At 35.8% G+C, this 27,871-nt stretch overlaps 1 protein-coding gene across 1 annotated transcript in view; it reads right to left on the bottom strand.

Moving 5' to 3' along the window:
- Nucleotides 1-27,871, bottom strand: part of LOC124369973 (cell division cycle protein 16 homolog) — a 40,182-nt gene that overhangs the window by 3,533 nt on the left and 8,778 nt on the right. Inside the window, exons 4-10 of the mRNA XM_046828209.1 lie at nt 19,752-19,911; nt 15,802-16,027; nt 11,876-11,955; nt 7,871-7,960; nt 6,541-6,697; nt 5,466-5,618; nt 1,583-1,742 (exon numbers count right to left, since the gene is read on the bottom strand). Coding sequence (XP_046684165.1) covers nt 1,583-1,742; nt 5,466-5,618; nt 6,541-6,697; nt 7,871-7,960; nt 11,876-11,955; nt 15,802-16,027; nt 19,752-19,911 — 1,026 coding nt within the window. The remainder of the gene's footprint in view (nt 1-1,582; nt 1,743-5,465; nt 5,619-6,540; nt 6,698-7,870; nt 7,961-11,875; nt 11,956-15,801; nt 16,028-19,751; nt 19,912-27,871) is intronic.

Raw genomic sequence — 27,871 nt, 5'->3', positions numbered from 1 at the left:
AAATCTACAAACTAAATTCTCTTTAGGTGACCTTTCTGCAATGGTTTCGATTGCTTTTCTGGTTGGTTTTTTTGGAAGTGCCAATGGCCGTGCAGTCTAAGACGTCTACTGTAAGTTAGAGATAGCGCATGTTCAAATCCTGTCTATGACCATAGCATTCCATCAAAACCTTGTAATGCATCGACTCTCCTCCTTATTATTTTTAATAAGATCCTCACACAGGCCGGTGGCCCATTAGGATAGACAGAATAAGGCTTATAAGGGGATCAATCTCTTCTTGTATTAAAAAAAACCTACATTCAAAACACAAGTTCAACCTTTTATCACTTCTGAATGTAATTTTATTACATTGTCAGCTACGAAAATGGAAACGAGATGAACAAGCATAAAAGGATAGGAATTAACACAATCTTTAGTTGCACAAGTTTAACACATTTTAATTTCCCTGACTTCCAAAAGTGGGATTTATAGAGACACTACCTGACTCCGTCTATATCTGTAGCTAATGTTACACCTTTAACAAGCATTTTAAGTTGCGTACAGAACTACACTTTATCTTACGTCCACCTTATTGGGGCCTGTACTTTTTTTGGTAATGATTAATGACCTAAGTAGTAATATTCCCTGTCACATTACTATGTATGCTGATACTACTTTGTTAAGTCGTAATAACTCAAATGACATAACACCCTTAGCTACATCTGTAAATAATTCATTGACACAGGCAATCTCCTGGTTTGATGCCAATGGTTTCTTTTTAAATTCCAAAACCAAGCACTTGTATGTTACCCTTAAATCTGTAAATAATATTCCTGAGGGCTGTGATACTTCTGTGGTCTTGCTCGGATTGCATATTGATTCTAGGCTAAGTTGGAATGTACATATTGATGTTGTTTGTAAAAAATTAAGCAGAGTAATATATTTATTAGTTAATTTAAGAAAACATGTCACTTTAACGTACCTGAAAATGGCATACTTTGCTTATTTTGAGAGCATTATTAGATATGGCCTTGTTATCTGGGGAAATGGAACAGGTATGGAAAAAGTTTTGATGTTACAGAAGAGAGCTCTGAGAATATTTACTTATTCTGAATCTCTAGCCCATTGTAAACCTCTTTTTGTTGAAACTTATATCCTTACAGTAATTAATTTGTACATATTTGAAGTTTTAGTTTTAGTAAAGAAAAATATTGTTTCGTATAGATCAAGAGGTGGTATACACCAATATCAGACTAGGAATGTGGATAAACTTGATATGGTTCGATGTAGGCTTACCAAAACTGCGAGCTATCACTCTTCACTTGGCATTACAATTTTTAATAAGTTACCTGTGCCATTAAGGGGAATGCCATTTTCAAAATTTGTTACCAATTTAAGACGCTTGTTACTCAAAAACCCATTTTATAATTTAAATGAGTACCTTTCATGTAATTTTAACATAGGTTAAATAGGCCTGAGTGATAACTGTATGTACTGTTCTGACAAAATCTATTACAATTTTGTAAATTGTTGAATGATGAATAAATGAGTTTATGACCTTACACACTAACATTCTATAACGTTTTAGGTACCTAAAACATACCTGTTGGTGGTACCTGAGGGCATCATCATACTTGTTGAGTTTACGGCAGGTGTGTCCCAGGTTGTTCAACAGTGGCTCCCACTTTTCTGCGATAATTACCTCGTTGATCTCGTGCACATGAGCCAGTGCTGTCAGAAAGAATTTCTCTGCCATGTTGTAACTGTGTAACAAGTTATTACATAAAATCTAGTATGTTTAGACATGTAACATAAAATATTATTTCGAAAAATTACAGGCCTTAATCATGTTCATTGTAACGAAATAACATAATATATTATGCACATATTAAGAAATGCCTTGTTTGTTTTGCAACTTTCTTAAGACTAAGTGTATAATATTTATGATTACGTTGAATTATAGTAAGTTTTAGTTGCATTTCGAATAGTTTCTTCTGGCATTTATACTCTTGTTGCAAAGGAATCAATATCTAGTCTGATGGACTTAAACAGGGTTCCCACTCAATCTAAATACTCAAATTCACGGCTAATTCACGGTTTTCACGGTTAAAAAAATTAAAATTCAAGGTCGGAAAGTTTTCATAAACAACGTTACCGGTACAAACAAAATCGTGTTGGAGAGGGGCGAAGTTGAGACGTAAACACTACAGACGCGGCGGAGCGGTAAAATACAATATAAAACTTCTTCCCATTTGACTAACGATGTCATTGGTCGTGCAGCAATTGACGGAAACGTCTAAAAGAACAAAATAACAATAGGCTTCGGTTACGACGCAAGCAATGAGCGGCGAGCGCCCGATTTTATGTGCGATTTGCTACATAATGAATATAACAAGGCATATTATTTTTACAAAACATCATCATAACAGTCATCAAAGCAATGACAAAGACAAATTTCAATATAATTAGCATGCACATAGCTCATCATTTTCTTTAACTTACAAGTTTGTTGAAATCTGAAGAGAACTTTGTTGACACAGGTTAGACAAGATACAGGGTGACAGGATTCGTACGTTGGCTAAGGCTAACTCGTTTGAGTCCATGAAGTACACTTGCGTGATTATTAAATTATTTTCTTGTTTAACACATTATTATTATTATTTCGATCGATTTCTTCCACAGGAAAATTTTCACATAATCACAGGTTCACATTTTAATTAGTACATAAGAAAAGGCAATTTTATTGAAATTAAAATAACATATAAACGTTAAATGTATAAAAATTATATACAACTTGTTATAAGAAAAGTTATTTGGTACCAGTTTATACAAAAAAAATTATATTTGTACACATAAATAAAGAAATTGATAAAAATGTCTAGAATAAAAGTGAATTACGATTTGCACTTTTTGCTAAGTTCCTGTATCTTATCGTCTAACTCAGCTGCCCTTTTCCTGGCGTCGGACAAAACCTGGAATTTTTGTGCTTCCAATTCTTTTTTTTCTATCTATTGCAGCTTGCTTCCTCTCTTTCTCAGAATTAATTTTGTCTTTCATTTCTTCTCGTTGTTTTGCCAAGTGCTCCGAGTAGTGGGCGTGGGAATTTTTGGCAGCATGAACTAATTCATTAGTGATTTCCATTGCCTCCAATCCTCCTGCTGCTGATACGCCGTCACAAACTTTTCTCAACGCGACTAAACTCTCCTCCTTCAAGTTTTCAACTATACACTGTTTGTTGAGAGAGAAGCCTCTTTCAACAGAAGAATTTCCGTGAGAAAGTGTCAGAATGAGTTGAATGAAAAGCTTTAAATCTTATATCAATTCTCACAATAAGAATAATATTGGAGTGCCGAGCTGGGGAAACAAATCTTTCATGATGAGACATGAAACCAGCTGTTGTCCGAGGATGGGGGAGTGGAGTACACGATATACCCCTTCCCTTCCACTCTCATTGACATTAGACAACAAAGGTTATTTTTACCATAACATCGCTGCACCACATTACAATAAATGAACCTTGTACGATATATTTTTCATCTGCATTAAATGATTAATAGCGTTAACGTAGTCGTATGGAACCCGACAAAATTATACTTGGACGACTTCCTCGATTTGTAGTTTTGTAGTAATAAAGCTTAACACTACAAAGTTACTTGACGTTTGTTGTTTCCTGGTTAGAAAAAATGCAATGGTTTTTTTTTCTAACGTTTTTATAACATGACGTTTCATTTGTAATATTTTACTAATACATTATACAATTTAAACACACATTCACCATAAAAGATTTAAACCGTGTACACTCGTAATATCCATGCAGCTTAGGAATCATAAAGAATATTATTGATAAGGAAAACGCATATCACTACCGTTTAATATCTAAAGAGATGAAAAATAAAATTGTTTTCTCAATCGACCTTACTGGTAATTAAAACCGTTATATATGCCTATAAAGTTATGGTCTCGCTGCGTTAATTGATATGTGTCGTGTAGGTTCTGCTCCGTCACATTATTATACTATTTATTTACGCAAGACCCTAAATTAATTCAATTTATTGTCCACCATAAATTAAAATTTTTTATAATTATTACATTGTGTTAACAGTCATTACACACAACGATATAGATATCGTACTGAATAGCATTTTTCTCATTAATATTTAAATAAAATAAGGGATTTAATAGAATGAAATTAAGTTAAAATGTAATTTAAATTCCTTACATTAGATTAAGGATTTGTATACTTTTTTATTTTATGAAAACAATAATAGACTATATCTGATACAATAAAACTCCAATACGAAAAGTGTTTACATTAAACGACAATCTATCAAGTAATTAAATTGTGTTATTAATCTCGCGTTCAATCAGAGAATGCCTTGTTTACATTTACAGCCGCGTAGCGTAGCCAAGGCCCGGAACCTGGCGACAGACAAAGACAGGCCTCACGTGATTTGAGCCGGAAGCGTCATCTCCCACCGGCCCTTCCTTTTCCTCATTTGTTTATAAACCATATTATCAGTAAAATCGCTCAGATAGCAGCACCTGTCAAACTTCGTGGTCTATCCCCTACATTGCGTGCTACTTTTTACTTTGCAATAGCGAAGGTCAACTTTCCCATATGATCGTCTGACGACGACCCGTGTTGATTTTATTTATTCAAAAGTTGTAGAGATTTTCACGGTATGTAAACAAAATTCACGGCTTATTTAAGGTTTTTTCACGGTGAACGAAATTCACGGCTTATTCCCGGTTTCACGGTTTTCACGGTCGGGTGGGGACCCTGTTAAAGCACTGACATCAGATGAAGCAATAGTTCTCCTATTGGTCGATTGATATTGCGTGGTGTCTGTCTGTCTGAATTTTACCATGTAAAGCAAGTTCTGGACTGAAATTATTATTACAAAATTACATTGTATCAAGTGACACCATTTTCAATCTTTAAAATTGTAAAATAAATATATTATCATTCTCATCTTTCTTTATTACAATTTTAATATTAGCACAATGCATAGCTGTATATAAATCCTGTCTTGGACATAGCTGAACCACAAGTGAAAGTGCATCACAAGAACAGAATTGCATTTAATTTGCTTTCTGAATGATTTATCCACACTAGCAATGAGAAAAATTCCATGTCATTTCTGACTAACCATAGTATTATAAATTGTCAATTCTTTATCATTCAATATTTAATTTCATACGGCGGATTATGATATATCAATGTCTAAAGAACAAAATGAAACTAATATCAAATTAAACATAATAAGGTAAGAGATTCTGAAATTTGCATTACAAGCATTTTTCTTAAATGACACAAAAGTCGATGAACAGTCATTATTTTAATGAGGATTGACAATCTAGGTGCATGGTTATTCTAACACGCTTTGGCATACACATATTTATAACATTGGAACAAACAATGTAATAACAAGTGACTGCATCTAGAAAACTAATTAGTAATCAATTATGCTTGTAAGTGAGCTTACTCATGGTTCTGGAAGGCTATGATGCCCATCTCGTGGATGACGAAGGGATCATGGGGAGCTATGGTTTGAGCCTCTTTGAAGAACCTTTCGGCCAATCGGATGTTGTTTGTCAGTCCGCACTCGAGACCGATGTACAGGAGAGGCAGGTGACATCTGTAACATTTACATGATCAACAATTAAGTTTCCCTTAATTGAAACACACAATTAAATTTGTACAAGTTTGTCATTGTTCAAGTTGTTTCAACATGCATTAACACATTTTCTTCACCCAGCAGGGATCACTTTTGGCTGGTTTATACCTTCCAGTTGAATCTACCACTGGGCACAGCAAAAACCGATGTGTCGCTTAAATCTGGGCAACCTTATGGATGTCCAGGAGCGGCACATCACTAACTGCAAATGTTGAGATTCTGGGATTCAAGGGCAATTCGATAGGTCTAGTCTACTACGAGTGATGACTATTGGAGTTGGTGGGGTTTGTTCTGTAACCTCAGAGCTTCTTGCTAGCCTCAACAAGAGTGTGCCACCCCCTGCCTACTTTGACTGGAGAGGCTGGTTCAGTGCTGGCCTCCCCTTGTTCCGGGGAGACACTTACTTACAAAAAAAAAAAATCACTACAGATATAACTGTACAAAATCACACATTTCTATTGGTTGTACAATTAAGATACAATATTTAGGACACTTTGAAAAACATTAGTATGTTTGATTTTAACATGATTTTAAGATAATAATTTGTAGTTTATTTACAGTCACAAACTGTCAGTGGGAACCCATATTTCAAAAATATACTGTATTTAGTCCTGACATCCGGATGTAAGTTTTTTCACCAGTTACAGGCATGTCTATATAACAGGACGTTAGTATTTCTCTGCAATTCTTCAAATGTCCGAATATACAAACTTTGGTACCCAAAAGGGTTACTTTTAAAAAGTAGCACAAGACTGGACGAAGAGTTCTCACTCAACTGCATATACACAACACCATAAAATAGAATTTGAACATCCTCTTCAAAACCTTTTTTTAATGTGCCACTATAATTAAAAGAAACATACTATTATAATTTAGTACTCACCCCTTCATTAGTTTTGTGGCAGAGAAATACGCTGCCATGGCTTGATCATGTTCATTTTCAACTGCGAAGGAGTGTCCGTATGCAAGCCAAGCAGGTGCAAACAGTGGGTCCAGTAACGTTGCCTTTCCCAGGTAACGTCTTGCCGGATCCCGTTTTCCTGAAAGCAAACATAAAATTGATTTAACAATTATTTAGGGTTATTTGTACTGACAGAAACTTAGTACGACATTTTGTCTTTGTAAGTGGTTCAAACATGCTCTAAAAAAACTTTTATTATGAACATGATTTCGTATTAATTCTCTGAGCCTACGACGAAGATGTTCTGTAACTGTACCTGACAAACTGTGGATCAGAATAGTAATGCGTCAAAGCCGAAAACTAATGACGATTTGGTAAATGTGTGTTATTGAATTCACCAAATCGTCTAAAAAGATTCGGAATTGAGAATCACTGAAGGGATTACAGAAAAGTTCTATTGTTAAGTATTAAGGGGTAATTTAAAGCGGGTCCTTTCTACACCAGTAGTTTATACTAAACATTTTTGAAGTGAAAAGGGTCCACATCATTTGCTAAATTTATTGAATTCCAAGGAAATTGAACTCTTGACCTCTTGGTTAGAGAGTTGCAGCCTTACCTTTACGCTACGCTTATAGCGTAAGGTACACGCTAGATATGTATTTTTAAGTTTTATTCCGTAAAAAATATAAAGAATGAGAAAAATGTAAAATAGTTCATATCTGAGTATAACATAACTGTAAAGGCCTACTTTATAACATTTTATTTATGTATCTTTGTAGACCCAAATGTATGATTATCTTTGTATTAGAAAGATTCATTAAAAATAAATTTTAAATTATTATTAATTTATTCTTGAAACATTTTAAATTACTATGCAAATAACATGGAGGAAATTGAAAAATAATTCCGATCTAGGGAGGCCGCCGAGCTGTCAATGAAAGTAGCGCCCATCTGTACTGGCCATTCGAGTTGCGAGGACAAACTACGGCAAAACTAACGTGAGCTGTCTGCAACCTTGGTGTCACCAGTGCTGCTGGCCTTTCGAGCGCAAAGGGTATTTGATACTGAAGTGGAAAACATTTTACAATCTTTAAGAAGCCTGGTTGATGCTATCTCAATAATCAAACAAGAAAACAAATAACTAAAGGATCTCTCAGCCTACTTGCAATATTATGCTATCAATCAGAAATCTGACTAGACGTTATTCCTATTCACGTCTTGATGAGTGTGAATAAGTTATAACATCCAGTCCTTCATTCAATTTAAGACAACTTATTCGATGAAATTAAGTTTCATAAAAGTGCCATATTACCTATGAGAAAGTAATAGCAGCCAACTGCAAACCAAGAAACGGCTTTGTCACTCATCAAGTCCACAAGGTCATGTGCTAAGGAAAATAGTTCTGTAACACAACAAATTCAACATATATTAGACCATTCATTTATAAAAATCTAATGCTTGTTTTATATTCATGTTTGCAACTGTTTTAAAACACAACACCAAAACCAATGTTGACAGAACGCCACAAAAGTTTAGTACGCACTGTAGTTTTGCTTCGAAAACACATTCAAATACCAAATGCCATAACGTTTCAACAGTTAGTATGAATTCAATAGTGAAAACATGACTTTTTGTAAGCCAGCTTTGGAGTCCTGTAATTCTGAAAAGGAGCTAGTTGTGTTGAATAATCAATCAATCTTTATCTGTACTTGCATTACTTTAACGATGCAAAACTAGATGAATTATAATATAGTTACCTATGCCTACAAAAGTCCTCAATCCTCCAGATACAGTTTTATAATCAAAACATTCTTGATACATTGTTTTAAAATTATTTAAAGGAAATGCCTTAATACTACATCACAATACATTGTAATATTTAATATCAAGATACAGAAAAGTCTTGAGTGATTGTGTACTGATTAAGGACTGCAGTGGAATCATTAAAACTAAACAAATTTTTCTTTGCATATAATAAAGACGATACAACATATATATTTAAGGCAGTGTGAAGATTCCAAGTTTATGGCTGACAATAATCTCTAGGAAGAATACAACATATTATACTTATAGCTTATTTTTGTAAAATAAAGTCTATTTGCAGATGAGAGGTTTCTCCAGAATGAAATACCATAGTTTATTTGACTAAAGGTTTGAGCATAATAAACTCTCAATAGTACATAATAACTTAAGGTATTCTTAAGAACTCTTCAATAAAAAGAAACACTTGGCTACACTGTCAGATATTTGGCTCATTTTACTAGCAGAACTAGCAAAAGAAATTGAAGTCAGCATTGGGTCAGTACATTCGATTTTAACCGAGGATTTGAAAATGAGAAGAGTGTCCACAAAATTTTTCCCAAAGTTGCTGACAATGGAGCAAAAACAACTTCGCCTTTAAATTGCACAAGACATACTGGACAGTGCAAAGAGTAACCCTGTCTTCCTGAACACAGTAATCACTGGTGATGAATCCTGGATTTATGGATACAACCCGGAAACCAATCATCGCAGGGGAAACACAATATCTCAAAGCCCAATAAAAAACACGGCAAGTTCACAGCCAAGTCAAGGTCATGTTGACAGTCTTCTTTAACTTCTATTCTATCTTGAGGTTCTTCTTCACCTACGTGACGCAGTGCGCTGCAAACAACCGAATCTGTGGGCAACAAAAACTTGGCAGCTCCATCACGATAGTGCACCTGCCCACTCTGTACATCTAATTCAGAGTTTTCTCACTAAAAACACACACCCCTGGTTCACCAAGCTCTGTACTCCTCTGTCATGGCTCCCTGCAACGTCTGGCTGTTTCCTAAGCTGAAAATGCTCCTGAAAGGAACTATATTTCAAGAAAGAGAAGACATTAAACAGAATACGATGGCCGAGCTTAACGCATTCTAAAAGATGCCTTCCAGAAATGTTTTGAACAGTGGCAGAAGCGCTGGGAGAAGTGTGTGTATCACCAAGGACACTACTTTGAAGGGGATTAGAAGTTTGTAGCTCTAGTTCAATAAATGCACTTTTAATGAACCAAAGTCTGATACTTTATGAACAGCCCTCAAGATATATGCCTATAATGAACATGCAGGTTCACTGAGCTATTCTCACAAACAGGTACAGTTTATTTGCTAACAATACTTTAGGAGAGTAGCTGTACATGATGGTAGTACAATAATGTAATTAGAGGCTTAATTATACGAGCATCCCAAAATTACGTTTTTATACTTCATCAATATTCAAATCATCATATGTTGTGGTTTTATTTATTTAAAAGATTCTACCCTGCTTTTGAACAGTGTGAAGTCTCATTTATTATAGTCATGTTATACCTCAAGGTTAAATCATCTGTATTCATTATTTTCTAATAAATACAGAATGACATAATTTATGCAATTTTAAAGTTACAATAATGTTTTACTTAAATCTAACCTACAATACTGTGCTACAATGGAGATAAATGATAAACACACACACACATCATTACAATCCTCATATATTAACACTGACCATGTTAAAAATATTACGAAGATAAACACCAAACATACCTATTGATGGTAAAATATTGTAAATTAACAGTTAAATATTAAAATATAGTAGAAATTCGATTAACTGAGCTAAATAAGACTAGGACTACCAAAACCTGGTGAATACGAAGATTAATAAAATATCTTTATTTATAGAAAAATTCAATATTGATTAATAAAATCAGTTTATTTATATAATAAATTAGTGACTTACAACCTAGCTGTAACCAATAAATGCGTTCTAACCCTGTACAGGTTTTATTCAAAAAAACAACAGCGGGTAGAGCAATGCAAACAACACACTGCCAACATAGTGTTCCGTATTCTCACACGTCAAATATCAGATTTGTTATCTTCATTGTAATTATGTACACACTTGTTAAATCGGTATTAATTATCTCATTACCTCGGGTAATCTAACTCATACTGTATCTACTCATCAAATGAATAAGTAGGATCGTTTATCAAATAACTCTTGAAAGCTTTTAAGTTTGTAATTTTAATAAATTTCAAGAACTTACTTGTTATTGGAACAAATGTACCTATTATTTTTTAATACGGTAATTTGTTACAAAACTACCAATTTTTGAACACAAAAAAACAGTAAAAGTGTAAAACACAAGTTTAAATATTATTTTGTATATTACGAAGACCTATGTACAGTTACCTTTTAGTAAAATTTGAATATGGGCATTATAAAAATGCATTTAAATAACTGGTAAGGTTTTCACCTAGATATGTTAACCCTTCGCGCGCTGTTGACAAATATAACTGCCAATATTTACTTTGCTCAAAACGCTGTTGACAAATATATTCGTTTTTAAACATTGAGGTTATTATTGGGAGTAAGTAGTTCCCAGTTTTGCCGGTGGAGTGCAGCAACTGCTGGAGTATTTATCCCTCAATAGAAAAGCACAGTAATAGTTGTCCCCGCCTCCCGTTTTTTGTCCAAGCTGCAAAATGGCAGCGCACTACCCATGCCATGCCAGACACAAGCGCTACTGACGAACTAACTCGCCGGTTTAGTTCGTTCGCGGACTGCGAGTGGAACTGTTGTGTTTACGTTGTCAAATTGGTTTTTGACATATTGGGAAGATGTGTTGTGTGTACACGCAACGGTTTACGCAAGGAGACCATTTACGTATGCGAGACATGCACCGCCCAGCCGAACCTGCACCCGGATACGTGTTTCAAGACGTACCACACGTTGACGTTATCTTGAACACCGTGATGGCTAATTTTAGATCTTTTTATACCCATTAATGTTTTATTTTAATTGTATAATATACATACTATACATATAATATACTATAATATAATATTATACACGATAGTAAAATTTCGTTCAACATTTCGTTAAATTTGGTGTATTTATATTGTTTTATAATTTAAATAAACGTATTAAAAAAATTATACTTTTTTCGTTCCCAAAAGTCTTTTTATATGGTAACAAACTCAAATACAACATTAGCGTTGACTTTATGGAAAAAAAAAATTTTGAGGTATATGTAGCGTTTGGGTATGGTGCGTCCCAAATTGCCGTAGCGCGGGAAGGGTTAAGATATATACAAGTTTGGTTCTATGTAAATTTAGAATATACAACCTAATTTTACTAACTGTTGAGTATTATAGGGATGCAAAACTAAATAATATTTGTAAAGAATATTAGGAGAACTCCAGCGTAAATTCCTTTTTTTCCCTTTATTCAAAATGCATTTTTTCATTAAATGTAATGGGTTTTAAAACAAGTTCAATGGGAAAATTAGTTTTGTAATTTGATGATTTCTACTTACTAGTTACATCCTTCAACTCCACAAGGCAGCTTATGTGTATTGGAAGGCAGGTTGTGTGGTATGGATCCTTCTTGAGAATTCTGCAACAATTGTGATACACAATTAACACAAACTAGACGTAGCAACTACAACTATTTCTTTGTAGCAACAACTGATGCTACATTTATTGTGTTTCAAAATTAAATTTCCCTTTCCAATATTTGGAAAATGGAGACAACTAAAATATTTTACATAAAATAACCTACTAGCGTAGATCTCAAATTAATGACCTTGAACGGGTAAAATAAACAACATTAAGAAACTGTATCGTGTTCCACCATGGCTTGAAAATATATTAAGTGTTATTGGATTAGTTTCATCAAGACATTGTACTGAGGTGTCACATCGTTATTAAATATTGGATTGCTCCCTTCTTTTTTTTTTTTTTTTTTTTTTCCTTTGGGATATTGGGGTGGATTCATAGATCCTCACACGTCAACCTGAGCTTATTGTGTGCCCCTTTGATGTTAGAGGGGTAAGCCTATCTTCGTGCCCTTAATTAGGCTAAGAAGCTTTTCCCCGATACTAGCATCTGGTTCGTCGCCTGGTTGTTTGTCACCGAAAAGAGCCCTTCTCCTTGCTCCCAGTCTCTCACAGTCCAGTATTATGTGTTTTGCAGTCTCTTCAGACTTATTGCAGAGTCTACACTCCGAGGCCTCATTTCGTAAACCTAGAGTGTTTAGGTGTTTCCTGAAGTGGCCGTGTCCAGTGATCAAGGCAATCACTTGCTTAACCCGATCCCTGCCCAGCCCCATCAGCCATCTGGTGAATCCGGAGCTAGAATCGGCAAGCAGTCTTTTGCCGAGTGCTTGTCCTTGGTGACTCTGCCACCGCACGCGGTGTGTCTTCCTGGACCATTTGTTTATACTTTGGTAAGCGGCTGACTTGCTTATACCACAACTCGGTTCTGGACCGGTGTATGGCATGCTTGCTCCGCTTTTGGCAAGCCTGTCGGCGCATTCGTTGCCACCTATGCCTGTGTGGCCCGGTACCCAACCAAGACGCACACAGTTGCGTGATCCAAGCTTGCAGAGAGTGTTAAAGCACTCCCACACAAGCCTGGATGAAATGCTGTTGGAGTCAAGAGCTTTAAGAGCTGCCTGACTGTCTGACATTATACAGATGTTCATTCCCTGGTACCTTCTGGTGAGGCCTAGGTTGGCACAGGCTAGGATACCATAGATTTCGGCTTGAAATATGGAGCAGTTCCGACCCAAACTGCCGCTAAGGGCAGTTCTAGGGGATTGACTAAACACTCCATATCCAGTTCTACCCTTAATTAGCGAGCCATCCGTGTACCAGACAAAGCTCTTTCTTATTGTTGGGATGTTATCTTGCGATTTCCACTCATCTCTGGAGTAGAAGTCAACAGAGAATGGCTTATTGAATACGAACTCCGTTCTCATTGTGTCGGAGACCATTTCGAGAATAGCGCTTGGGTTTACAGCTTCAGTGATGGCGCCATGGCTCGCGTTAGACGCGCCATTCCTCCACAAGCCAGCAACCATCAGCCGATAAGCTGACTTACGCGCTTCAGCTTTTATATGGACATCAAGAGGTAGAAGTCCTAAAGCCACCTCGAGGGTCGCTGAGGGACTGCTCCTGAATGCTCCGGTTACAAAGATTGTGCCAAGCCTTTGTAAGCTTTCAAGCTTGGCTTTGGCAGTTACCTGATTCACCTTTGTCCACCAGACTAATGAACCATAAGTGATTTGAGGCCTTACAACTGCTTTGTAAAGCCATAGTGCTATGTGGGGTTTTACGCCCCATGAGAATCCTGCAAGTCTCCTGGACGTCATGAGCGCCCACTTTGCTTTGTGCAGGATATTATTAAGATGATCATTCCACGTAAGCTTATGATCTAGAGTCAGTCCTAAATATTTGACTGTCTTTGACCACTCCAGCTGAGTGGATGCGAGTTTCAGCCTAGAAAGAGACTCTAGGTTCTTTTTCCTAGTGAATGGTACAACTACTGTCTTAGAGGGATTTACTTTCAGTCCCTCTCCCTGACACCAGTTGTGTACATGTTGAAGGTTGGTATTCATGATATCAACAACAACATTTGTATATTTTCCCTGTACCATAAGGACTATGTCGTCTGCATATCCTTGGACATAGATTCCGTTGTTAGTAAGGTCCTCAAGTAGACCATCTACTACTAGGTTCCACAGTAGAGGTGACAGGATGCCTCCTTGAGGACATCCCCTTGTGGGTGCGATCACAAGCGATACTTCATTAAGATCGGCCCTGATCCGTCTGGAGCACAGCATGGCCCTAAGCCACCGGCACAGAGCTGGCTCGAGGCCACGTCGCTGTGCTCCACTCGCTCCCTTCTATTAATGAAATACCATATAAAACTACTATGTGTGGATATGCCCATTAAAAGACTGAGTGTGTACAAATACGTGAAAAATTGCAGAAATTTATAACTGATGCTTCTGCACCCAAAATAGTTGTAACACATCAATGGCTTATACAAACAAGATCTGTCCGGAAAGTATCCGATACGTAATTATTACTGAAAAACTATCTTACTGACCGTAACCAAACTTTAGAATTCTTCAAAGTACTCTCCAGAAGCACTTGTTCAAAAATCCTCCCATTTCAAGAAATAATTTGCAAAGTCTACCTTCAGGATCACCATTAACTCTGCCATAGTACTCAGTTTGACCTCTTTAACCATTCGAAAAATGGTTCCTATGACCAGGAATATCAATTTCGGAAACACCCAGAAATTGGCATCAGTGGTTATGGTTTCGCATAAGTTTTGCCAACTTCAAAGCGCAGTCTTTTGATGAACAAGTATGGGACCTATTTCATAAGCACTCGTTTACGACACAAATATTAGAACAGAATTTCGACAATAGTTTTTGGTATGCCCAAATCTTTCCCCAACAAGGATACTTTCCGGGCAGCCCTTGTGTATATGTAGCTTATATATTACAGTTACAAAAGACTTATCCACATCTGTTTAGTATATCAATAAATTGATAGGCTGGAGATTTAGATCCATCTGAGCAGAAGAGTCATGATATATAAAAGAAGTAACAGGAATTATATCAAAACTATATAACAAATTTATGGATTAATAACAGTACATAGAAACCTAACATACAATATGCAAAATATATTTAATCAAAGTTCTAACTCAGGTAACAAATGACGGACAAAAACTATAAAATAACAGTATCGGACAAAAATTACTGGAATATGAATTGGTTTCTACTCTATAAGTCCTTGTAAAAGTAAATAAATTTTAAATTGAATCTAGTTTTTAAACTCAGGACAGGTAAAGGCAGATGAGTACTTGAAGTATTTTCATATCAACTAAACAATTAACTCAACTCAGTTTAATCAATAAAAATTAAAACTAAATTTCACTTTAAACTTAAATGATCTACAGACATTTTGGCGATTAAAAGTGTCCTCACCAGTATCTCACCACGTTAAAACCACACATATGCATAATTTATTTAAGCTGTCTCTTTTGTTTTCTTGAGCATATACAGGCACAAGTTCTCTCTAAAATAAATGTCCGGTAGTTTTTCGTCTTATCCTACACTTGACCACAGGTCACGGGTCTGCTATCAGGTGATTTTGCAGGCTGTTTTTACCTTTATCTGGACATCTCCACCGAACTTCCTTCTACTGGTATATTACTAGTTTATATGTTATGAATCATCTCTTGACTAACCTAAGTATTTTAACGAGGAAATGAAAATCATTCCTTACAATAATTTATAATAGACAACTGGTCACATATCGATATCCAACAAAAAAATGTACAGTATTACCATTTACTCGCAAGTGGTTTATTACGTATACCTGAAATTCTATTAATGATCGCCTGGAAGTATAAGTGTTTTAACAGCACTGAAAATACTTACTCTTGTGTTAGAGAAAAGCACTGCCTATATGAGCAGGCATAGTAGAGTCTCTCAGCCCGTGCCGCTTCCAGATCCAAGTTATCCACAAGCCTAGGGTGGGGAAGGGCTGGTACAGGTGTTTGTGGTAGGTTCTGGTATTTGTTCAGCAGAATCTCATAAACTGCAGGGAGCAAGTCATTTTCACCACACTGTTCCTTAAACGGAAGTGACATGAGAAGCTCTTTTTCTGTAACATTAGACAACTCAATTTTAGAAAAATCAATATTTTTGAATGTAACATATTTTGAAAGTTTTTGCAATGAAAATGGAAACCAGTGCAATGTTTATAATGAAACTTTTTCCAACTGAATACAGATAATGCTTTAAACTTAACTATAAAAACCAAAAAAATTTTAACTCTTTGAAGACAAGCAAACAAAGCAGGGCCGTATTTAGCTTCTTGTCACTTTCAGGCCATCCTAGGATTTGCCGCTCTCCCCTCATCTCCCACGCATACACAAGTTACAGACAAATGCAACTAAGAAGGGCACTTGGGCCTACCATCGCTGATGAGGTGGGAGGGATCGGTAGAGAACGAAAACAGTACCATCTAGTAAAAATTGATAGTTCCAACAAATAAACTATCATTTTTGTAGTAAAATAAACTATTCTTAGATTCTATCATTTTTTGTGAACTAATTTTGGTGTGAAGTTAAAGCACCCAAAATGTATTTGTAATTGTATTTATTATATTTTGCACATTAATGCCAAACAAATGCTAAAGAAACAATTCCAATTTTTATGGACATTATTTTTTAAATGTGTACACGCCTTTTCACAAATTGGTTGACACTACCGAGTACCTAGGGCAGCTGTGAAGTGGGCCATATCTTCAGTTATAACGGGGGCAGTCAAACGACCAAGCGGACAATTGAGCGAGTAAATCTATAGGAAGTTCTGCGCACCGATGTCGATGAATGCATCTTTAAATCGCTAAACTTGAGGAACTAATTATCATCAAATCAAAATCTTTATTGTCTTTAGGCATATAGCAATCGACATGGTCATCATTTTATGTTACAAATCATAACTTGTCATAGTTAATGTTTATACTACTTAGGTAGGACTAACTAGTGTAAATTGATAATATAAAACATCATTTTTGCTATACCTAATTCTTGAATTAAAATAACATTGATAAATATCAAATAAAATCTTAAACTAAATAATAAACTGAACCATAGGTTTGCTATGTTCAAGTGACGGTCACAGCTAAATCCAAAGTTGCCTCCCGTGGAAATCTGCCACTCTAAACCTGGCCCTTAATAGAAATATGGGACACTATGATATTATGTAAGAGACTGCGGTGATGTAGCAAATTTCAACTCTAGCAATGTGTGAGAAATTTGGTTACGGTTCATTGCTGTTACCTATTCTAAGTTCCTTAGTTTTTATCTCTTTGTATTTCAATGTGTCGACATAACATCATGTATTTCCTAAGGGAAAACACAAGGAAAGTTAAGTAATTTTCCATTCCGTTATGTTTTCAAAAAACATGTATCAAATTCGGAAAAATAAAGAGAACAAACAATCTATTACCAACACAGCGCTACTGTGGGGCAGACTGCAGCCCAACATACAACTACACAAAGTATGACATATAGATAAGATAAAAATTAGGGATTGTCTGTTTACCACCGAGCAGCTAACTTCCGCCCATAGAACCAGGAGACCGTGGCATGATTGACAAATATAGACAAAGAAAATACAAACTTATATTAAACTATTATTTAAAAATCACCTTATTTTAAATAAATAAATAAATAAAAAGGCCTTTATTCATGAGCGATTTTCAACATTGATGTTGTTTTACAAAATAACTCAGGTCATGTATAAACTAAACATACAATATACAACCAAACAATAAAAATAACTTCACAATATTCCTTAAGCTAACATTTTTTTAAATTTGTCTTTAAACGCCCTCATACTTAAATATTTCATTTCAGGTGGCAGGCCGTTGTACCGCTGGGGACCGAAGTAAGAAAAGCCCTTTTTCCCTCTTTCAAGGCGCACGCGCGGCACCGCCAGAAGGGCATCCTGTCTCGTCTTACGCTCACTGATTATTGACCGGGCAACTAATTTATTTTTTAGATATGTTGGCCTACTGGTCGTCAATACCTTGTGGACAAGAGACACAGTTTGAATTTTGCAAGTGTCCTGTATTGATGGAATTTGAGCCAAATTACGATAAGAACTGATATGGTCATATTTCCTCAAACCATACACAAATCTTATGGCTCTGTTTTCTAACTTTGTTAAAATTAATAATTTTTAATTGGTTTTGTTACTGAATGTTTCTAAATAGTTTTTATACTACAAAAAAAGTTTCAGCAATCGGTAATTTACGTACTAACTATCAGTTGTTATACACAAATAAAAGCAACACACTTGAATCAAAGTAAATATAGAAAATACAAATTATAACTAAAATATCATTTCTTAAACTACATTAATTTGTTAATTTGGTTATATCTACATTTTTTTCATACAGATAGTACAAAAATGTGTTAGCAGTCAGTAATTTGCTTACTGCTGATTAACTTTCATCTGTGAATAGACGTATTTGGATTCAAGATTCAGTTTCCACACATCACTAATTATAATATTATGAAATCGTGATTTTCCAAGTGCATTTTAAGATCTTATATAGGTATCAGAATCAAGTGCAAAGAGCTGCAGTATCGAGTATCAGAATCGATCCATCCATAGTAAATATTCCACATACATTATAAAAATTCACGCACAATCTACGCTTTTCCAGATTCTAATCGTTAGTGACAACCCTGATTCCAGTCCCGCGAAAGTATCATGACTCTGAATATATCCCATTGCCGGGAAATACATAAAGAATGCATCAAAAAGTTATCTGCTACATTAATTACAGAAGCCTGGTCAATTGTCAATTTGCATTAGTACCTTTCTTAGTTGCCCCAGAATACGAGCACAATTAATGTTATCAAATACTGGCTCTAAATTTTGTATGTACGCATTTAAGATAGAACTGCAAATAAAACCAAGAATATAATCAGCCAATCACAACAACACAACTACAAAGTAAATAAACACACAAAAGGCTGTGGTTCAAGTCACGTGTTCGTAAGATTATAGCCATGGACTACAAACAAAATGACGTAAGGCTCATCGTACATGTTGGACTATTTGGTTTGAACGGTTCGAATTGTCCAACCGATTATCACGTGTGCGGTGAAGTTCTTCAGATGTACGGTTGATCGGAGAACTGATGGGATTTCCTCTAGCTATCATCCAGCCAATGCCGCTCTGATGACGAAAATTGACATGTGTGGTAGATTCGGCTGGCTGGCCATCTGTAGACTTGTGACATATTAAGCTGAGTTTACACTGGTAAAAAACAGCTGGTGGTGTCAGCTGGTGGTCTGGTAAAAATCCAACTGACATTCTTGTGTACTCAAAAACCGGGTTGCATCTATTGCTATTTTCAAACACGAATAAGAGTTGTACAACTTCGGAGACCTCATTTCAGTGACTGGATCGTAATTTGCAACTAGTACAAACTGACAAGATATATTTCATTTTAAAATAAAGTAATTTGTTTTTCTGCAGCATTTCTTATATGAAGTAGAAAATAGTTTTAGTTGCTAAATCTTTAACATGTATATCGTATTTATAATGCTGTCCCTGTGGTGTAAAATATATATAGTACAGTAATATCTGAAGAGTACAATATAAATAAATATTGTTCTAATGAATTGATTTATCAGCCTTTGTGATGAATTGTTTTCATCTTTCATATCGGATGGAATGAGATGTTGAGTATGCCTAAGTGGAACATGTAGTATGTGTAATCGTATTTATTTTTATTGTCAAGCAATTTTTGAAACGTTTTCTTATTTTCAAATCACCCTGCTACATAAATCATAACTACTTACCCTCAGAGGAGGTCAACATCTGATGTTTCACAAGTGAATCGAATGCCTCATAGCAGTAAACATCGTGTTTCAGGGCATTTTTGAAACATTCAGCTGCTCGGGTCCGATTATCCAGTTTTTCATAAACTCTTCCCTTCAGGAGTAATAATGCACTCTGCAACTGTAACACACAAGATAATGTTCATCCAATTATATTCTGTTGGGGTGAAATACATATAATACTATTTGAAAGAAAAGTATTCCTTCTGGCTTAATAGGAAGAATAAGGAGATTGTGTGACAACTGAGATATTAATTTATTCTCATGGAATCAACATGTACTCAATATCCCGAGAACGTGTATAAGCGTTCCAGGTTACTTTTTCTCTAGGTTTATAAAAACGGAGCTGTGAATGTTTTTAAGTTTGAATGGCTGCCATATTGAAAACAATGGCTGCTAAGCTGGCAAACAAAATTAGTCAATATATTTATAAGATCAATTTTTCAACCAAGTTTGGACCTGTTTCAGCATTTATATCACCAGTTCTTGCTGGTCGATAAATTCTAAGGGGATTTACATCTAGTGGACATCTTGGAAACTGTTTGAGATACAAAAATTTGTGAATTACAAAAAGTAATGTTATAAGCATTCCAGAACACTAAAATTTTACTCTGGGTTCATAAATAACGTAGTTGTTAATTTTTTTAAAGGTTAAAAAGCCGCCATATTGAAACAAAATGGGGTACCAAGCTGGCCATTGAACAATTAGGCTCGATGCACACTTGCGTATTTACAAGTAGCGTGCACGCCGCGGGCAAGCTGCGTGCGCTTGGCTTGTTTTTTTCCGTCAATACACACTACACTTTTTCGGCGTATTCAGTCTCTTTACACCTCCCAAGCAGCATGGATGGTCACAGACAACGTGTTGCATTTGCGTTTGCTGTGTATGATTATTTATACAATGACAAAAAGCGAAGTATGTGGGTGCATCCCTTAGTTAGTCCTCGTTTGTTAAAAGGGGCGTTTGTTACGCTTTTCCAAGATCTTCGTCGAGATGAGAAGAAATTTTTCAATTATTTTAGGATGAGTGTAGTATCATTTGATGAACTTGAAGCAAAACTAAACGACACAATCAAAAGTAAAGATACTAGATGCAGACTATCAATACCTCCTATTGAAATGTTAGCTGTTACTCTCAGGTAAGCATAACACTAAATATATAACAACTACAGCACGACCTGTCACATCCGGATCAATGTGGCGACATTTGTAGTATTTGTTAAACTAAATAATACTGCACTTACTTACAACATGTTTTACAAATGAGTTAGCCTGTAAAGATTCTATCGAGGCTAATTTGTTGAATACTCGCTACCAAAAATGTCCATGGAGTCTCCATAATTTGAGTTCACTGACGAAGACCCGTAAGGTGAAAGTGTGGTGTAAGAGGGACCTGACGGAGAACCAGATGGATTGCTGCCATATCCTGTACCTGACAAATGAGATGTAGAAGAACAACTTGTTGGAGCTGCAGAAAATGGTGGATGATTTTGATAGGCTCCTGTACGCTCAAGTGATCTATAACGACTTATCAATTTCATGACTTCATATCTAAATTCCAGTTTGTGATCCAGGGACAGACTTTTAACGGCAGGAATGATGGAATCAAAAAATGACTTGTCATCATCAGGTACTTCTACAGTAGGAGTTGGTGCCTTATTCATAAACTTAATTAAGGTTTTTTTAATTATTCTCTGTCGTTTAGCTGCTGGTATTTTTTTCTAAATTATCTGAAGGATCATCTGTAGGTGTCTCACTTGTCGCTTGGTCAGAAGAATTTTTGTGTGGAGAAATACTGCCATCGTTATTGTCATTTTCATTTTCCTCCTCCTCCACTATGCTGTTTTCAGTTGGTACCGCTTCTATTGTCTGTTGCAGAAAAGACAGCTGTCGTGCATTCAGATAACGTCTTCCGGACAAAGCTCCCTGTCCAGATTTGTCTTTCTTTCTCTCTGCTTTCTTGTAGTTGTCGATGATATTCTTCCAACGCTTAATTAGCTTTTTGCCTAAAACAAACACAATTTAAAAAAATACAATTACATTTGGTTCGTTAGGGGCCCTGTGTTTATACATTGGTGTTTTAAAATTCCTTAGACTATATTACCCTATACTGAAAATTACATTATACTTTTGAAAAATAGTGCTATGGCTACTCAGATTGTTAGTTTTAATCATGCGATATATAATTTGGGTTTTTCATAATTGATACGGTTTCTTTTATTTTCAGATACTTAGGCAGTGGGTGCACAATGATTGACCTTCACTATCAGTACAGGCTTGGACACTCAACGATTTGCAAAATTGTCAGAAAAGTGTGTGAGGCAGTGTGGAAAGTCTTGGTGAAAGAGTGTATTCCGGAATTCTCAGAGCAAAGATGGTTGGAAAACTGCCGAAGGATTTCAAAAGGAGGCAAATTTCCCAAATTGCTTGGGCACGTTAGATGGGAAGCACGTTCGTATCGTGAAACCAGACTTAGCTGGATATCACAATTTTTCAACTACAAAAAATTTCACTCGATAGTACTATTTGTTGTAGCTGATGCTTACTACCAGTTCAGTTACGTTGAAGTTGGATCTTGTGGACGGGAATCTATTTGAAAAGTCTAAATTAAACATTTTGTTGAATAACAATGGAGCTTGCATTCCGAAAGGAAGACCTCTGCCTGATACAGCGGAACCAGTAATGCCTTTCACTTTCCTTGGAGATGAGGCATTTAGTCTGTCTTAAACACATCATGAGACCATTTACTGGTACTTTTCTTTCTCACAAGAAGCGGGTTTTCAATTATCGTCTTTGTCGAGGTAGACGTTTTGTGGAATGCGCATTCGGCATTCTCACCAATAAATGGAGAATATTTCACAGACCCATGAATGTTGACTTGAGTCTGACAATACTCATTGTCAAGTGTTGTTGCGTGCTTCATAATTTTGTGCGTCAGAGAGATGGTGTCATTTTTGAAGACACATTAAGCGTGCAAGGTGTGTTTGATATAAACAATGATGTTCCGGCTGTACAAGGGGGTGAACCACTAAATGCTAGAAGAAACGTTTTAGCAGATTATTTTGTTACCAGTGTTGGAAGTCTACCATGGCAAGATATGTACATATAAGTTTACATAAGGGTTTTTTATGTACCCCTGTTTTTTATAAGGGGTAACTAATATTTTTGAAAAATATTTTGTTAAGTCTTCACTTTGTAAATTTGGCATTAGCATATTCATAAATAAACTAATTACAACAGCTTACGGTGTACGTGTATATTACATTAAGACCTGCCTTACGTGGCATGAACAAATACCACGATGAGATAAATAGTCACTTTATCTGTTTAACCCTAGTGCCACCATATTAACTGCTCGGCGCTCAGCACAATTTTGATATATATTTCTATAGAAAACTGTAAAAATAGAATATTGATCCAAACCATAAATATGACATAAGATTTTTTACATTAAATTTTTTTAGGATAAATTTGTAAAACTTACCTATTTCATTTTTTTCTTTGTCGGATTTCTCATTAAATCCCTCGAAGAACTCCTCACAAACTCCTCACGGGAAAAAGAAAAATGGCGCCTATGAATAGGAACTCTGTTTGTGGATCTTGTCCTAAAAGAGTAACAACTAACAGTTCTGGAGGTGTTTTGTGCGAAGGCGTATGTAAAAATTGGTTCCATTTTGAATGTGCAGGGAAGTCTAAAAAAGACTATTCTTATTCGAAAGGTGAACCGTCGAATTTTGTATGTGACAGTTGTAGTGCTAGTCAAAGTGAATCAGAAGTGAGTACTCCTGCTATTGTATCTGTTACAGAAGACTTAAATAATAGATCTTGTGACTGTTTTGTTCATATAAAAATCTTGACTGATCAGATTTATGAAATAACTGAAAATCAAGGAGAGTTGCGTAAGCAGTTGGACATATTAAAAGCAGAAAATGCTCATCTTACCGCAACTATGGATAGCCATACCGAGGCTATTGGTGATATCTTAACAGGTAACAGCGATAAAGTTTCGTATTCAAGTGTCTTAAAATCTAATAAAAATCCCGTTGACTGTTTTTCATTGCCCTATGGTGGTGTAAAAGGAAATTTTAATCCTAATAATTTGAAGGTTAATGACAAACGTATTTTGACTCCAGCAGTAGTTGACATTCAGTCTGCTGGTCAAGGCAAAGGCTCAGTGCTGCCGTCCAACACTGAATTAAGCAAAAAATCCCTGTTGAAGTGTGGGAAAAATGGGGAAATCAAGACACCACTGCCGAACAACGACCTCAGAAATAAGAAGCAGTTAGTAAGGCTGCATGAAAGTAGCGCAGTGCCTGGCTCTCCGCAAGGGACTTCTGCTGTTTCTGACTCTGGTTCTGCTACCAATGTTTCAGATGAGATGTCTGAAACTGTGGAACGTGAACCAAAAGACATGGAAAGTGAAAATGTAAATAATGATTTTACAATGGTAACCTATAAAAAGAGAACATCGGTATCGATGCAACAGAGGGCTGGCAAAAAGCCTAAGTTTTTTACTGGCTGTGCACCTTTAGATAATAATAAACTGAAAGTTGTGGAAAAGCATAGACATATTTTCGTTTCTAGATTTGCAGAAGGTGTTGAATGTGAAGTTTTGAAACAATATTTAACTGACAGTGTGGATGGAAATTTTGAAATTACAAAGTTAAAAAACAGGTATCCTGGATATAGCTCGTTCAAAATTGGAGTTCCTCTGTCTCTTTAGAGCAAGGTATTTGACCCCAACATTTGGCCTACAGGTATATATATAAGTAGATTTAGGTATTCTCACAAGAGTTCCTCTGGGTCATCTTTTTTGGAACCCGGCCAAGAGACAGTTCGTGGGACTTAGGCCTGAATCTATCAGCTAATCCTCATGGTTAGAGGAATGGTTTAGATGTTATTAAGAGCGATATTTCCCATTGTGAAACAGTGATAGTGCATATTAATGTGCAGTCAATCAAAAATAAACTGAACTCTCTTGTAATACTTGGTAGGGATACAATGTGTGACTTACTCTGTGTCAATGAACACTGGTGTACTGAGGAAGAGTTAGGTCTGTATAGACCTGACGGTTTTCTACTTGCTGCTAGCTTTTGTAGGCCTACACCGTATGGTGGTTCTGCGATCTTCGTTCGTGACTCCTATCAGCACTCATTTATGGTTGTAAATATTGTACCTTTTATTGAACTCAAACAGTTTGAGGCTGCAATGATAGCCTTTAGTTCCTTAAAGTTGTTAATTGTATCTGTGTACCGCACCCCTGACTCCTCTGTGGAGATATTTATTGATAGGTTAACTGGACTCCTTGACTTTGTAAATAGCCATTCTAAGTATAGAACCTACAAAATGATTTTTGCGGGTGATCTTAACATTGATCCCAGAGTAACCAGCCCTCTGATAGTTAAGTTTCTTAAACATTTTAAAGTCTTATGACTGCTTTTGTCTTAATTTGCAACCTACGAGATCTTTAGCCTGTTTAGACAATTTTATTTCCAACCTACATACATATGTAAAACAGTGCAGCCACATCTTTCTGATCACCTTGGTTTGGTGTTGGTGGTAAAGAACTTATGTTTGCCCTCGAGTTCTTCTATAACTGCGGATCTCCCACAAACTTATCGCTATAGAGTGTTAAATGACATCAGTATTAGTAGATTTAAGGCTAGATTAAGTAATATTGACTGGTCCGAAGCTATTTGTGCTGGTAGTCTTGATGTGGCTTTTGATAGTTTTATGCAGATTTTGTCGCAACACTTTGATGACTGTTGTCCTTTGAAAACTAAAACTAGTGATAAGAATAACAGAACCCATAAGCCTAAAAACTGGTATACGCCTTTCCTTGGGAAAATTAGACATTTTCTAGACATAAGCTATGAAAAATGTAAGGATAATCCTTCTCTTTTAGACAACCATAGAAGGATCAAAAGGTTCTATAGACAACAGATTGATTTAGCAAAAAAATCTGCTAATGATAAATTCATTATCGAATCAAAAAATACTTGTAAAGCAGCGTGGAGTATTATCAATGCTGAAACAGGTCGTTTGCATGAGAAATGTTCACAGGTCAAACCTCCTATATCTGCTGAGGATTTTAATAATTTTTTGTAAATGTCTCTAATGTTGTAAATAGTAATAGTATGAATGTTAATTTAAATGCAGCTAGTGCCATTGATATTCTGAATTCCTCTGGTATAAATAATTCTACTATAGGCCTACAGTCTTTTAAGTGGTATGAGGTTAGTCCTGCTGATGTATACTATATTGTTAATAGGCTAAGTAACTAAGTCTGAAGATGTCTATGGTTTGTCTAATCATGTTTTAAAGAATATTATTGTTGTAATTATGTGCCCCTTAACTTATCTTATAAACTGGATGCTCAATGTTGGTATTTATCCTCAATGTTTAAAATTAACTGTAACTGTACCTGTATATAAAAAAGGTGATAAATCAAATGTCAACAATTACCGCCCTATTGTGATTGTACCTGTAATATCTAAGATAGCTGAAAATATAATTAAATCTCAGATTGATTATTATTTTTTTTTTTAAATCATCTACTTGTACCAGCGCAATTTGGTTTCCGACAAGGTCTTTCTACGACTAAGGCAGTTGAAAGTGTTGTTTCTTTATTAATGGGTTTGAGAATAAAGAGGAAGTCAGTGCTCTGCTTCTAGATCTAAGTAAAGCTTTTGACACTGTGTCTCATAGAGTTTAATTGAAAAGCTGGAATGAATAAATTGTCTCTACTTATTTCTTATCTCTCTAGCAGGTTCCAATATGTAAAATTGAATGACAGTCAATCTAGTTCTAAGCAGGTAACAAGCGGGGTTCCCCAGGGCTCAGTACTGGGTCCCTTCTTGTTTACAGTATTTATTAATGACCTTCTTCCCAATTTCATACCGAATAAGTGTGTCTTGTATGCAGACGACACTACGTTGTTGTGCTCTGATAGATCTCATGAAACTAGTGTAGTTATGACAAATTATATGAAAGAAAGATCTTACCTTTGGTTCTCTGCAAATAGCCTATGTGTCAATGAAGACAAATCTGAACATATTATTTTTAGCCTATGTACTGTATCAGCAAACAAGTCAGTCAAGCTACTTGATATTACCCTTGACTCTAAACTTTCGTGGGGAACCCATATAACCTCTCTATGTACTCGATTGTCCAGAGTTATTTTTCTCTTAAAAAAACTTAAACTGTGTACTAGCTCTAGTTTAGTTATTAAGGCCTACTATGCTCTTTTTCATACCCACCTTCAGTATGGTACCCTTCTCTGGGGGAATTCTAGTTATGCTGCTGATGTCTTTCTGTGCCAAAAGAAAGCTTTACGCATTATTTTTAATAAAAAGCCTACTGATTCATGTAAGCCTGTCTTTGTAGAAAGTGGTATTCTTACACTTCCTTGTATCTTTGTTCTACAAAGCCTTATGTATGTAAAAGAGAATCTTGATGTATTTAATGTGAGAGGCCTAACTCATGATTATAATACTAGAAATAGAGATCTAATTGATTTAAAACATGTTAGGCTAAGTAAAACCCAACGTACATATCTTTTTAATGGCATAAAGCTGTTCAATAAATTACCATTGATTGTTAGAGACATTTCCTGTAAACATTTTAAGACAGTTATGTTAAAATGGCTCAAAGAAAAGGCTTTTTACTCTGTTGACGAAATGTTACGTTGTAGTATGGACAATTTATGTTTTTAGACTTCTGACCTGTACTTTACCGTATGCAATCTAGTATGTAAGCATAAGCCTAGGAATTATGTGCTTTGTAGTCTGTAGGTTTATTGTATTTCTACAGACAAAGGTATACCTTTGACACTGTCAATACATTGTATATATGGGATGACAATAAACATCTTGATTCTTGAAACGATGAACCAGGCTCCTCTCTTTTTAATCCTGTCATGGTAATGTTCTGATGTCGTATCCCATATGACAGGCTGGTTTTTGACAGCAGCAATAAACAGTTCAGTATCGACGTTGATATCCATCGCGCGATCAATGTGTACTCACTGATTGCCTAGCAAAGACTGCCAAGCCGCCAGACTTGTGCAAGCCGCGTGCACG

This window comes from Homalodisca vitripennis, chromosome X (genome assembly GCF_021130785.1).
Source record: "Homalodisca vitripennis isolate AUS2020 chromosome X, UT_GWSS_2.1, whole genome shotgun sequence".
Taxonomy (NCBI): Eukaryota; Metazoa; Arthropoda; class Insecta; order Hemiptera; family Cicadellidae; genus Homalodisca; species Homalodisca vitripennis.
The sequence above is the reverse complement of the archived record's forward strand: the minus strand, read 5'-3'. Positions and strand labels throughout refer to the sequence as shown.